This window comes from Ruditapes philippinarum, unplaced genomic scaffold, assembly GCF_026571515.1.
Source record: "Ruditapes philippinarum isolate M1 unplaced genomic scaffold, ASM2657151v2 ctg4105_1_1_1_1, whole genome shotgun sequence".
Lineage (NCBI taxonomy): Eukaryota > Metazoa > Mollusca > Bivalvia > Venerida > Veneridae > Ruditapes > Ruditapes philippinarum.
The window spans coordinates 132,299-146,360 of record NW_026862381.1 but is presented as its reverse complement, the minus strand read 5'-3'; the positions used below and the strand labels follow the sequence as shown (position 1 = coordinate 146,360).

Below are 14,062 nucleotides of genomic sequence, written 5' to 3'. Positions count from 1 at the left end.
CCAAAGTGTTATCGTAAATACAGAATATAATTTTTTGATTTTAAAATATATGTATATTAATGAGAATTATATTGTAAAATTAAATTGCATTCCGGTAGATCATTTATTTTAGAACATAAAATTCTTGAATGATTAAAAAAATTGCTATTTGACTTATCAAGTCAGTGTGATGACTTTTCATAAGAAATAGAATTCCTTAGGTCGTATTTTTATAAACAAAACAGTCTATTCAAAGCTTTCTTGGAATGATATTTATGACGTCAATATTTTTTAATACCAATTGATAATCAATTCAATATCATAATGTTTCAAACAACATAACAAGGGGTATATTAAAAAAAACAAATACACACAAAAACATTGTGTATTTCCCTTACAACATGCCATTAAAGAAACGCTGTCTAAAGGCATGCTTATTTATATAAAAACTTAGGAAACCCTTTTTTATCAACAGGTACCCTTCAATAGAATTTCAAATACATTATATAATTCATCTAATATAAGCAAAAAATATCACCTGTATCATTGTGTGGTATCATTCTGAATAAAAACGTATCTATCTTGGAAATAATGAAAAAGTCATATCCTCTGTATAACTCTCAACTGGCCTGAATTAAACATTTAGCATATCCTTAAGGATTTCTTCTTTTGTGAAATCTGATATATAATTCTACGTTCTATAAAATGAAATATTTTGTCATCTACTCGTTTTGCTTATCTGTCTATTTGAATGCCGTCTGCTAGCAAATACGAAAGACAATTGCTATCTCTAAGCAACTACAAGATTGTTTTCTTGAAAATCATTTGTCATAGAGACACGCATATATTTATGTTCTGTGTTTGCCGTTTTGCATTTAGGATAATATCACTATACTTTGACGACCTCAGATTTCAGAATTTATGGCGAAAAATATCTGCAAATATTAAGTGACTCATTGTGTTTAATCAATGAACAGCGTTTGTTTGAGGAAAAGAAAACAAGATTTTTATATACATTTTAAAGATATACAGGTATACATTTTATGTGACATTAAATGTTCTGAAATGATTTCATCGATATTTTCATATGTTGAAATATTTCTTTGTATAATGAAAATTTTAAATGTCATAATAAAAGGTTTTCCATTGTCGTCTTAATAATAACACACAGGATCGTTCGGTATGCGTATATTTGAAAAGAATTAAAATACAAAGCGGAGTGGTCTAATTTATTGATAGTTATTTCGCAAACGGAACGAATAAAAGTCTATTGAGTTGTTTCATTGTAATATTGTGTTCCCAATGACATGGCTCGAAACAAATGTAGTTTTTGCTTTTGAATTGATTGATATCGCCTTTGTAAAACATTGTGACTTGAAACCAAGAAAGTAAAGTATAGAAAACGTTATAGTTAAAGATGCACTAGACTCTTTCTAAAGGAATTAGTTTAATCACAGGAATTTATTAAAATCTAATTAACTCGTATTGAATATGACTAATTTGAATAAAAGAATTAACTATGATGGAAAGCTGCATTCCCTATTACAGGGACTCAAGTAAAGTTGTTTATTTCTTAACAAAAACAACTACAACAAAAAAGTCCAGTTTTTGAATGAAACTGTATATTCAAATTGTGACCACCTATAGTGTGTAGAATTTTGAACATAACATATCTACTCTATGTGAAGTCAAAACATTTTAATAGTTTTAGTAACGAATAGACTATGTAGCAAATTACCAGACTGAGTATATTCTAATATTAAATTTGAGCATAGTATACCTTTAATAAAACCCAGATGTATTACTAAACAAAACAAAAAAAGAAACATAAAAAGTCCTTTATATTAGTGCAAATTAGAAAGTTCCTAACCTATATTTCGTCAACTGAATAACTGGTAAACTCCTATAAAATTTAGAAGGGCATAACCCGTTACTGCACTAAGGTGATGACCTATTTTGTGAATTAATTTATTATTTTCAGATAATGCTGTACATATAGATAAATGGTATACAAAAAACATGCTTGTACCAAGATTTGCAAAAAATACTTTCATCACCAAAAACATATAACAGTTTATCAAACATATAAAATGTACTTCACAAAATAAAGAAATCTTTTGTGACAAATAAGTTTGCTTAATATTGGAATATGTAGAATCTTAAGTGTGACAGTGTAAAAATCGTTAAGTTACTATTATCTAGTGTCGCAGGGAGTGGCTACGTGTCATTGACAGAAAATTCCACGTGTCAGATCAGATCTACATATAAACATTTTTAACAATGTAATTTGTTCGTTTGATACTTTATTACCTGTCACAAAATATACGAATGCTTTACACGTCTCTGGTATATTTATTCATGAAAATAATTGAGTGTTAACCAGAACCTGGTAATTCTTTAAATGTATGACATGATTCCTGGTAAGTTGAATCATGATAACACTTGCTATATCATTTGTGAAGGGATTTGACACACAACAGTTTTGAAGAGCTACCTCTAGACGCTTGCAGAGAACATGATGGCGAGAAATATTTAATTTTTTTTCGCTGATGTGTACATTTTTCATTCATTATATTTCATGTTTATAAATCGGTGTGAAAAGATAAATTTGACGTTTAAATTTAAAAGAGCATTTCAGCCGGTGAAAATGTGTTATTTTAGAATATAATCATTCAAGAGCCTTGTTCGGTATATACTGGGATACGGTATTAGGTTTGGTGCTCCAACATCCTTATCAATAATAAATATGTATTAAGAACTTGTACAAATGAGTGATCCATATACTTTTTAAACTGACATTTTGTTATAATTGTACTTTACTCAGATTAAATTGTATAGGTAAGGTGAATTTAGGTTACTTCATATGAAAAACTTAATCTTTATTCCGAACAATTGATATTTCTGAAAATTGAAGTACACATGAATACCCTAATGTCAACAGATTCAGCGTTACTTTATTTATAACCACCGCAAAAAGACAGAAATGTTAATTGTTCCCTTTTATAAGGTTAATAAATGAAATCCTTCAACCAATATCTTTGGTTTACTAACAAATGTTTACGTGCGGTACTTCTTTGAGAAATAAATTAATGAAAATTGTTGCTATTATGTCAAAGAGATACCTTTGTTTTTCTGGTATCAAATATTTAGTGATTGTTAACAATTACTGCCAAAGCAATAATTGTAATGTAATTTATATCAAGTTTAAGATGTCAAAACAAGCACTCCCTTTGAAAATCATTCTGTGTAGTAAAGAAAAGAAATCCAAGAACATGATGAAGATAAAATATTTCAATGACATGACAAACAATCATATTTTTTTTTTGAAGTGATGAAGTGATGCTGTAAAGAATGGTTTATAGATTGTTGATAACATATACTTTGTGAACATAAATATTGCCTTGGAAGATTTATTTCAGTAGATGAAACACGCAGTTATACTGTCTAGTAAGTGTAGAATTAAACTAAAATTTTATCATTGTGTCATGATAATATCAAACCTAAAAATGTATGTTGTGCTTTATTGAAATGTTTTTCTCCCGATCAGCAGTAGACAGTCGTCGGTGCACAATGCTGGTATATGCGTTCAAAATGCGTTTGTACATAAAATGAAGGATATAGTTAAAGTATTTAATTTATTAATTTTTTCAATATACGTTACCTAAAAAATCAATTACTACAGTGACCCACATAAATATATATAATTATTTTACGAAAATTATCGGATATGTTTAATTTGCAGTCTTTATATTTTAGGCCGTTAAACTCCTTCGCTGTAGTTTATGTCTTCACTGCATATTTTTGATAAATACTTGTTTTTTTTCATTGAAAACATGCTGATTTTTTGCGAAACAATCTACTCAAAAAATATATTTTATTTTTTTCCAAGTACTGGTGATCCTTACTTATCTAAGTGGAATGTACGTTCCTAAGAGGCTTTTGAATATATGTAAAAATGCGAATCTAGCCTTCTGCACCATATTTAGAAGATTAACTGACAAACAAGGACCTACTGTTAATATAATGATTCACGTAAGCATCCAATTGTTATTATGAATTTCTGAGTTCAATTCTATTGAACGAGTACACAGCAGAGCTGTCAGATCTATATTTGGTCGAGTCGATAGCCGAGTCCGATATAGGTTTTGCAGTTTTCTATGAATCCAATATAATTAGTATTGTTGCCAACAGTGTAACATGGTTTCTTTATTTCGCATTTAATAAAGTTTGAAAATAAATCAGAAAAGTCCATCCGCTTAGCTCTTTAGGGAGAGCACCGGATCATCCAGTGATCTCTGATTTTATTCTTGTGTATTTATTCCGGACAGTTGATCTTTGAAATGGAGTCTATTGGTTACTTGTCTATCAGTTCTGATTCATAAAACAGGTGGGAAAAGGAGCAGGCCATGTGCAGAGAAATTGATAATTACTGTATCCAAGTAAGCCGGTTAAGTGAATTGACTGCCGAAATATGGCTAAAAAGTGTTTAAAAATCGGAGTAAAACCCCCAAAAAGCTAACAAACACACTGTAAAATGTGTTGGCATTTTGCCGACAAAGATTATACTAATAGATGCATATCGTTAAAACTATCAGTTGTATCGTATTCTCATTAAATGTTTTCTCACTGGCATTGTCTTTGGGAACAACTATATTTGCAACAGGCCGTCGAGGTCAAATAGCACAGACAATCTGAAATAACCGTCAATCATGTTAAATGTAAGCCAAGTGGCGGTCTTTTTAGTCGATAAGAAGATTAAGTAGAGCAAAATGTCTCCAGATTTCTAAAGTGTGTCGGCGATAATGAATGTGTTACAAGTCATTGTCCTACTTTTTAACTGTTTTGATATCAAGCTAAAGTTGTTATAACTTTATTAACAAACATAAAAGATACTGTGTTTTATATAGTAATGTATTAAATGTGTAAAAAAAGAAAACAATAGAAAATATGCGATCATTTTAGACCAATATCCGCAATTACATCCATTTTGCAAGTACTTCCCTAAAATTGATGAATAGACTTGTCCAAAACTCATATGTTGGTAAGTCTATTTGTGGTAAAACCAAATGTAGTAGCAATGGTGACAATCACGTTCAAAGGTACACGACATAATGGTTTTCGACAATATATCTCCATTCATAAGACCCTCAGATTCATTTTAAGAAAGAAAGTCGTCCTGGAAAAGGTTTATTTTGGTCCAAAGTCTTACTTTACTAAAATTGGTAGAGGTATATGGTATGCTGAGATTGCAGTGTACACAAAACATTTTACTTTATACGCGAGAAGTCCGAGCTTACCTTACAAAAATGCTTATTCGTGCTTATACCTAAAATTGAACAGTAATGAATCTTGAATTTAGATCAAGAATACTTATTATAAAGATAGTATGTATATGTAAAAAACAAGCACAATTCGATATGATATGTATAGTTTAGTTTATGTATTGAATATTTTGTTACCACTTACATAAAATTTGTTACATACTGATTTCCAAAAGCTTTTCAGGCTTTCTACTCTGTCCGCAAATTTTATTTTATTTACCTTATTATGTAAATGCATAGATTATTAATAAGTATTTTTTAACAACAAGTCCAAGCGGACCAAAAACTCCGCAATGACTGTAGCACTCTTGAATTACATTTATGACGCGTATAAATTAAATTTAAAATATTCAATGAAAAGAATATATGTCATTTTATTTTGCAATAGAACATCATGTAGTGCAAACGCTGACGGTCCATTGATTATATTATATAAACTATGAAATAAACACATATATATTTCAGCTGCGGCAATTTTGACACCTGCTACCGTGAGTGGTTCTTAGGAAGCTCTGACAGCGACAAATGCCGTAACGTTGAGGACAACAACATTATCACCTTGGACTATGATTGTACATATTGCTGTACTTCAGACAACTGCAAGGGGAGGGCCCCCGATAATGTTGTTATAACTTTTGGACCAACCCTTTTGTATATTTACATTAATGTATTTATGTATAATTGTGAAAATTTATGTTTGTATGTATACATATACAATAAAATATGTTTAAACTAAACTAAACTAGACAACTGCAATAAACCGATTAAGCCCTTGGACAAAGACCTGTAAAAGGACTTATAACAAATGTACCAATTTGCATTGTTTGTTGTTATATTTAATCTTCAAATACTTTATACAGAATTTATTTTGCAGGAAGCTAAATGATTATTCACACACTATCGAATCCGTTCCTGGAACTAACAAGTAATGAGCCATGAGTTTAAGAATTGTTTTGCTCAAGGAAACGACAGCTTGCCCCTGACGTAGTTTGAATCTACGCGGCTTTTGATCCCTAAATTACTAGTTCGATACCTAAAGTAATCGGGCAAGCCTCCAAGAAATATCTTCAGTTACCCTTTGCAAGAAATCAAATCTATGTTACTACGTATGAGATGGAGTTTTTATAAAGATATTTACGGAAACGTTAAAGGGCCTCGATTTTGTGCGATCATGAGGTGTATAATATATGATTTGAAATCGATTTGAAAAGATGTTTTAACACCACGGAAGCTTATCAGTACGGAAGCTTTAAACGGACGCCTATTACAAAAAGTTTCTCATTCGTTTATATTGTGTTAAGACGTTTAGACCAACAAGTTGTCATTAAGTCGTACAGAGTTACGTAAATGTTTATAATGAAATGCTTAGCTGTCTTAGCAACATAAATATCTGTCCTCGACCTGGTCAGTCCTAAACAACAAACGAATCGCAAACGGATTTCAGCTTCTGGCTTCCGGTTTTAGTTCGGTAAATGCCTTAGCTTCTGGCTTCCGGTTTTAATTCGGTAAATGCCTCAGCTTTTGGCTTCCGGTTTTAGTTCGGTAAATGCTTGTGGGCTCACAGTTCTGCTAAAAGACCTTAAGCTGTGTCCACTTTTCAATAAAGGTGTCGCTACTAGTCGAAAGTAAGTGTTTTTTATAGGTTTTTTTTTCCGTTTGTTGTTGTTGTTGTTGTTGTTTACAATTGCGTCTTTAATGATCCGGACATAGTTCTGGACATCGCTTCGATATGTCGATCCCTTTCGTTGAAATAATTATTCTCACACACAACCAATTTATCTTCTAGCTCCGTGTCAACTAAGCATAAGATTTAGGCATCAGTATCATGATCAGAACAAGAAACAGATTTGATATTCAATATTTACCTAAAATTGGTGCTGAAACGACACATGTTAGAAGAGCTTCTTTTAGCCTAAGCATAAAATTAGAATTTTTTATATAGATCAAGTGAAGAACAAAAAAATTGAAATTCGAAAAGGACTCATCAGCAAAAATTAGATAGATCTTGATGCAGTTAATTTTCTTATGAACATGTGTCCTGGTCATTTTGAAGGGGTATTTGTATATGTATTGTATTGTATTTGACTGTCTGTCTTTATTTGGTAACATCCAATTCTTCTGTGCGTGTTAAGTTACATACTATTTCATTATAATTGACTATGTCAGATTAAAATAATAATAATAATAATAATAATTATGATGATAAAAATAATAATAATAATAATAATTACGAAATCACGCCACTTTAATAGAGTATATTTCCTCTTTTATTTGATTATTATCAAATGTGACAGTAATGTTCAAGGCAATTGTTATTGGAAAATGTTTGTTCGCATATTTTTGCAAAAGAAAAAAAAAATAGCTTTCACTATAATATTTGTCTTTGATATTAAACATAAGTAACGAAATTGGTGCTCTAACATGGCATACTAGTAGATGTTGTTGATAACTTGTGTCGCCTTGCTCTGAAAACGAAAAAAAAAAGAATAAAGATATTGTTAAATAATTGATGCAAAAAAAAAAGAAAATTCTCTCGAATTCTATATTTGAACGTGAAAATTACATTTTTATTTCAATCATATTAACGTTTTTGAAAAGAGAAATATTGTTAAAATTATTAAGTGTTTGAAATTATTTTTGTCCAATAGGATCGCAGTATTTCACATGAATCGTAACACATTTACTTTGGTAAATCGGCAAACTGTTAATCAGTCTAGTAAATCGACTGTTTATAAAAATAATTTAACACACTCAGCCGGTTAAAATTTATTTTTGTAAATAAGTACTAATAAACTTTAACCTATACTTAAACATAATTTATGTTCATACAGATTAAAAACTTATTTGTTGTTGTTATTGTTGTTTTTTTGTTGTTGTTTTCTTCCCTCTACTATTTCAATAGTTAAATATAGGAGTGACACAGCCGAGCACAATCTGTCTGGGTTGCTGTTTTAGTATACATATCTCTGTAATACATTGACCATTACTTTCGGTCATTCTATATTTATTCTATATTAAAGCTACTTTATGTCACCGGTCACAGTTTTGCAAATCATAAAGATCAAACAAAAACACAAATTATCATGACATTACCGAATATAATTAGACTTGTAAATTATACATGTATATCAGCTTCTTTAAAACGACGCTTCTCCAGATTTGTTGTAATTATGATTTTACCATTATTGTTCATTTGTTGTTGTTATTATAACAGAAGCGACCCATAATTTGTCAGAAAATATGGAAGTTTTTATAAGTCCTGAATTGCATTTAATTGCATGTAAGAACGGTAAATTTTGCCTTATTTAGGGAATGCATTCGAAGTTTCATCTTAATTTTGAAAACACATCATAAACCTTTTTACTCGAGATTTTTTGTTTGTTTTTGTTTTGGCGTTATATTTTTTAAATTTTTTTAATTTATTTTTTGTTTTGTTTTTTGTTTTAGAAATGCATTTTTATGCACTGACATATCTGGAAGCGTGTCACTTTAACCACTTACGTTTAGCACATATCGGTGGCATTAATCTCCTCTTCTTTCGGAGGTGAGTACTGGAATGTGACAGTGTTGTGGAAAATGCCACTGGACACCATTCTTACTACAGAATGTTGGCAGCCTAATACAAACTTTTCTGGAGCGTCTGAAAGTCAAATATTAAAGTTGTTGAACAACAAATAAAATATGATTATAACTTAAAGGCCCATTATCCCTCAGAAATGTTTTTACTTTTATTTCTCAAAAGCTTTTAATGTTGGTGTACTTTTATAGTACCCATAAAATACTTATTGGCCAATTTACTGAACCATCTTTTCATCTGTTGCTTTTTTCGGCAATAAGTAAAGTTATAGTGAATAAGTATTTTGTATGGAAGTCAAAATACTACTTTGCTTACATTTTACTACGTTTTGACAAATTTATTTTACATCTGTCGCTCTTTTCCTCAGGCAACAAACATCTAACATTAAAGAAATAACCTTTTATTTGTTTCTGAGGCATAATATGCCTTTTAAATCTTATCCTACTATATAGGTATATGGCGCACATAGGAACACCTCACATTCAGGGGAGCAAACTCCGGTCAGACTTATCAAGACTATTCTTAAACAAACGGAGGAAAACATTTTACGGGCATTAAAATAACAGATAAAAGTCAGAGTACCAGATAGAGAATAAACCTAGTTTAAAAAAAAAGAAATAAAATATAAATATAATAACTAAAGATGAAATAATAAAAAATACCCCCACCAAAAAAATAAATAAATAAAATAAATAAATAAATATAATAATAAAATAAACGCTGTGGAATGATATTCATGTATCTATTTTATCTATTTTGGCTACATGGACAATCTATTTTGGTTATATATGCATGTATATAAGCTCATGGACACTTAAAAACGCTAGTAAGGTCAATAGGCTAATATTACTGATTAAAATCATCACTGTTAGGGCATCCGTACTGCAATACCTTCTGTGTAAAAAAAACAAAATAAACACAAGACTATACTCGCATAGAACCACCGGGCTTTTATAAGACAACAAGATATCTTTCGCATATCGCATAAACTAATACTCGTTGTGGGTTTTAAACTGATTGCAACAAAAGTCAAGTAATTCAAAGTCAAGGACCAAAACATACACGGCAACAGATGCCTGTTCATATTATACAACAAAAAACAACTACAACTTTTACTTACCGCTATTTGAATCCATTCCACATAAGGTACCTTTGATTGCCATTGACCTTGGGTCCAAACCATTACCATTCAATACTTCTATATAGTCTCCACCAGCGTAATTCATGCACTGCGTTTAAAAAAGTAAATGTGGGTTACAATGACCGAAATCCATAAAAAATAAGCTCCCAACAAATAAATAAACAATAAGTTTGACCTTCACCTTAAAGGACATGTCGTCACCTTAGTGCAAGAACTCAATAACTGCTATTAAATATAGAAGCACTTATTACGTTGACGATGTGTCTAACTTAGACGTCACATTTTATCACGAGGTGGTAGATCAGCAAACATATTTAAAGAAAATCAAACTTGAAAACATTGTAGATTTTAGGAAAAGAAAAAAGATTCAAGTAATAATTTTCATGATTTATGCAATAATGTGATTTTGGAGTATTTATCACAATATTTCTACTGCGTGTCTCAATACTTTTACTTTTCAATACTTTTTTCAAACTTTCCCTGAACATTATCGTGATTCTGGAGGCGTAGTGCTAAAATATAAAATAAAAACTAGTAAACCATCAAAGAAGAAAATCTATTACTTAGGGGAGTAGGTGGGCGTTTTAGCCGAGCTATTAAGGTCGTTGGTTTTAAATCACTTATTCCTTAACGCTGTTGGTTCTAATCCCGTCACGGACTTTGAATTCATGTAAGGAAGTTTTCCAGTTAGTTAACAGAAAGTCGGTGTTTCTTCTTCGGTGCTTATGCCTTAAATAATGCACCGATGTTCACCTGAGATGTTTTTCAACCAGTAAAGCTGAAAAGTTGCCATATGACCATTACAGGGTCTTTTTGCCGCCAAAAAGTTCTAACATCGGCCTATATCGTAGCAAATCGGTTATTTTTGGAACGTTATTTTTTCAACATCTTGGGCATTAGATTATTTACAATCACTTATCCTTTACAGCTCTGTCTTAATTCCTGTGCGTAAACGATTAAAAATTATTGGATAGCAAAGATTGTGAAACATTACGGTCCTGGAATGGCCGATTTATTACGATTTTGGCCGATGTTAGATTTAATTTGGCGGGAAAGCATTACAGTAAGACAAACATAAAAACAATTGATTACCGTTTCTTTGAGTCCGGTTTCTGCTTCAATAGGTTTGGTTTCTGACGTCACACCAACATCAACGTTCAACATGTGAATTTGCTCAGGGTAGATGATAGACGTCGTGCAATTACGACGTAAGCCGTAATTCTTCATAGTAAGTGTTCCCATATCAAACATGGCCACTGCGTTACAGGCTGGAAATATAATGTTTAAATCCAATAATATCAGTCAAAGCAAACTTTATTCGATGCATTTTTACATGAACTGTTTCAGCTTCACGAATTAAAGATTTCAACTTCATGTATTCACGATTTCAACTTCCCGAATTCTACTTCGTGAATTTATAGTATCAACTTTGCGAATCAGACGGACCGGGATTCGATTCCCGGACGGCGCAGGTCACTTTCGTTGTGATTGATCATGAAATCTTTCCAACGGTCATTCGCACTGTACATATCTGCTCTGGTAGATACAGAAGTTTCAGTTCCTTCCGAAAGTGAATTCAACTAGTACTGGTACACTGCTGGACAGCCTGTCGAGTAACGGTGCGGTGTCTGAACTGTGCTCTTGTAAATTCAATAAGGCTTATTGCCGTGATCCGGAGAGAAAACTACGGACACCATCACCAGGTAGGCGTTTTTTTTTTCAACATTTACCGTGTTATATCAGTATTATGTGTTTATATTATAAGTTATAAAGATTTTTTTCAGGTTATATGGCCATAAAACCTAGCTGTCAAGAATCTTTATAACGAAAATACGAGGCGAACTTAGTTGTTTTTTGGATAAAAGTGATATTTCATTATAAAATGACAGCAGGCGTGTATATAAAACTATGTAAACGACACGATTAGCTAAATTAATGAAAAACGGCGTTACAAACGTGAAGTGTTATATATAAGAATAGGAATACTTACGTTGGGGATTCTTTTTGAAATTCACGAACACTTTAAATCCCTCGCCTGGATTGGGGAGTCTGAACTGTATCAAGGCAACGTTTTGTGAAGATATAAATATTTTCTTTGGCCTAGTTTCTCCACAGTACATGTGATACCTCTCTGCCAGACTGAGGGTGTGGTCATTTTCACTGGGGAACAAGTCACCCTGGAGCTCCCAGCCGTCTAATGTCTAGAAAAATAAATGATATTAATAATATTTACTAAGAACCTTATATATAAGAAAAGAACGAGAAAATAGGAAAGATGTGTAAACCGATGGTCAAGTTTTTTTTATCAATGTCGTATTGAGGGATTATATACGCTTTTCAATTATTCATTCATTTATTCATTCATTCATTTATTCATTCATTCATTTATTCATTCATTCATTCATTCATTTATTCATTCTTTCAATCATTCATTTATTCATTCACTGACTCAGTATTCTTTGGATTGCTGGACGCGTGAGTTAGGACCCAGTCAGGGATAATCCGTTGTTACATTGAGCAAGAAACTTTACATAAAATTACTGAAAGACTTAGTTTGAAACAACACAGAATTGATTTTCTAACATAAATTAAAAGCTAAATGCCGCTTTAACCACAACTTTATTAAAACAATGTTTTAACTTTCAAGCGGAAAAATGAGTTTTCTTTTCTAAATTGATTGCCGTTAAATTAATTTAAAATGAAACAAAATGATAAAAGACATTACTACAATGAAAATTATTTTCTCTGTTCAATCTGTTATTAAGCCAAATTTCAATTTAATCCTGCTTTGAAAATTCATTACAACGTTTCTAAAAGTAGCATGACTGCTGATTTTTGCTGTTTTATGAAAATTAAGAAAGTGTGCAAAATAGAAAAAATACAATTTATGACAAGTGAACAAACAAACAAAATTAAAAAAAAAAAAAAACGTACGTCTTCACTTACAAAGTTGAATTTATCGGAACTCTCTGACTCAAAAGGCCTTAAAACATAAACATGAAAACATAAACCTTAAACTTAAACCTTTTCCGTACAATTAACCTAAAACCTAAAACCTTAAATCATAAACCTTCAACCTTAAACCATAAACCTTAAACCTTAAATCATAAACAAGAAATAACAAACCATAAACCCTCAACCTTGAACCTTTAACCTTAAACCATACACGTTCAACCATAAACAAGAAACCATAAACAATAAATCTTAAACCATGAACCTTAAATCATAAAACCTTAAACCAAAAACCTTGAACTTTAAACCTTAAACAATAAGCAAGAAACCTTAAACCATACACCTTAAACCATAAACAAAAAACCTTCAACCATAAACCAAAAACAAGAAATCATTAAAAATAAACATTACAGCCATAAGCAAGAAATCTTTAACCATGTACACTAAACCATAAACATTAAATCTTAAACCTTTACTTTTAAACCATAAACAATAAACCATTCACCATAATCCTTGAACCTTAAACAATAAACCAAATGCATTGAACAATTAACCATTAACCTCAAACCATAAACCATAAATCTTAAACCTTAAACCAAAAATCTTTAACCATTAAAATATAAAACTAAAAATTCTAATTTTAATCAAGTGCGGCACTTTAAATAAAAGAAATATATAAAGATATATAAACGAGAATAATATTAAATGCACTCCATACATTTCCATATTCAATTTGAACAACTATACTTCTTAAATTCAAATTCTTTACAATTTTGTATAGTAAATTTTGTATTTCTAAATATAGAAATCAAAACCCGATCAAATATCCACCAGTAATGATTGTTATTTAAAATATAAAAGACAAACCAAAAGGTTTTATTTGACAGGGTGTTGTTAGTCTGCGGAGATGTATTGACTGAGTAATTGAACAATTTTGCTGAAAATCACAGACCGTATTTCAGACAAATTTTAATCCTCTTAAACCAAGGTTGTGATGCAATCAGCCTTAAAAACTTAATTTGCTTATGGTTTTTAAATCCGTACTGTCACGTGATTTATCCTGGTATAGAAGCATTGGAAGCGGACTTTAGA

General features: G+C 31.0%; 1 protein-coding gene across 1 annotated transcript in view; it reads right to left on the bottom strand.

Annotated features, from left to right (window-relative positions):
* Positions 1-7,544: 7,544 nt before the first annotated feature.
* Positions 7,545-14,062, bottom strand: part of LOC132718934 (corticotropin-releasing factor-binding protein-like) — a 30,516-nt gene continuing 23,998 nt past the window's right edge. Inside the window, exons 4-8 of the mRNA XM_060702639.1 lie at positions 12,009-12,219; positions 11,111-11,286; positions 9,998-10,106; positions 8,802-8,940; positions 7,545-7,765 (exon numbers count right to left, since the gene is read on the bottom strand). Coding sequence (XP_060558622.1) covers positions 8,804-8,940; positions 9,998-10,106; positions 11,111-11,286; positions 12,009-12,219 — 633 coding nt within the window. The 3' untranslated portion in view covers positions 7,545-7,765; positions 8,802-8,803. The remainder of the gene's footprint in view (positions 7,766-8,801; positions 8,941-9,997; positions 10,107-11,110; positions 11,287-12,008; positions 12,220-14,062) is intronic.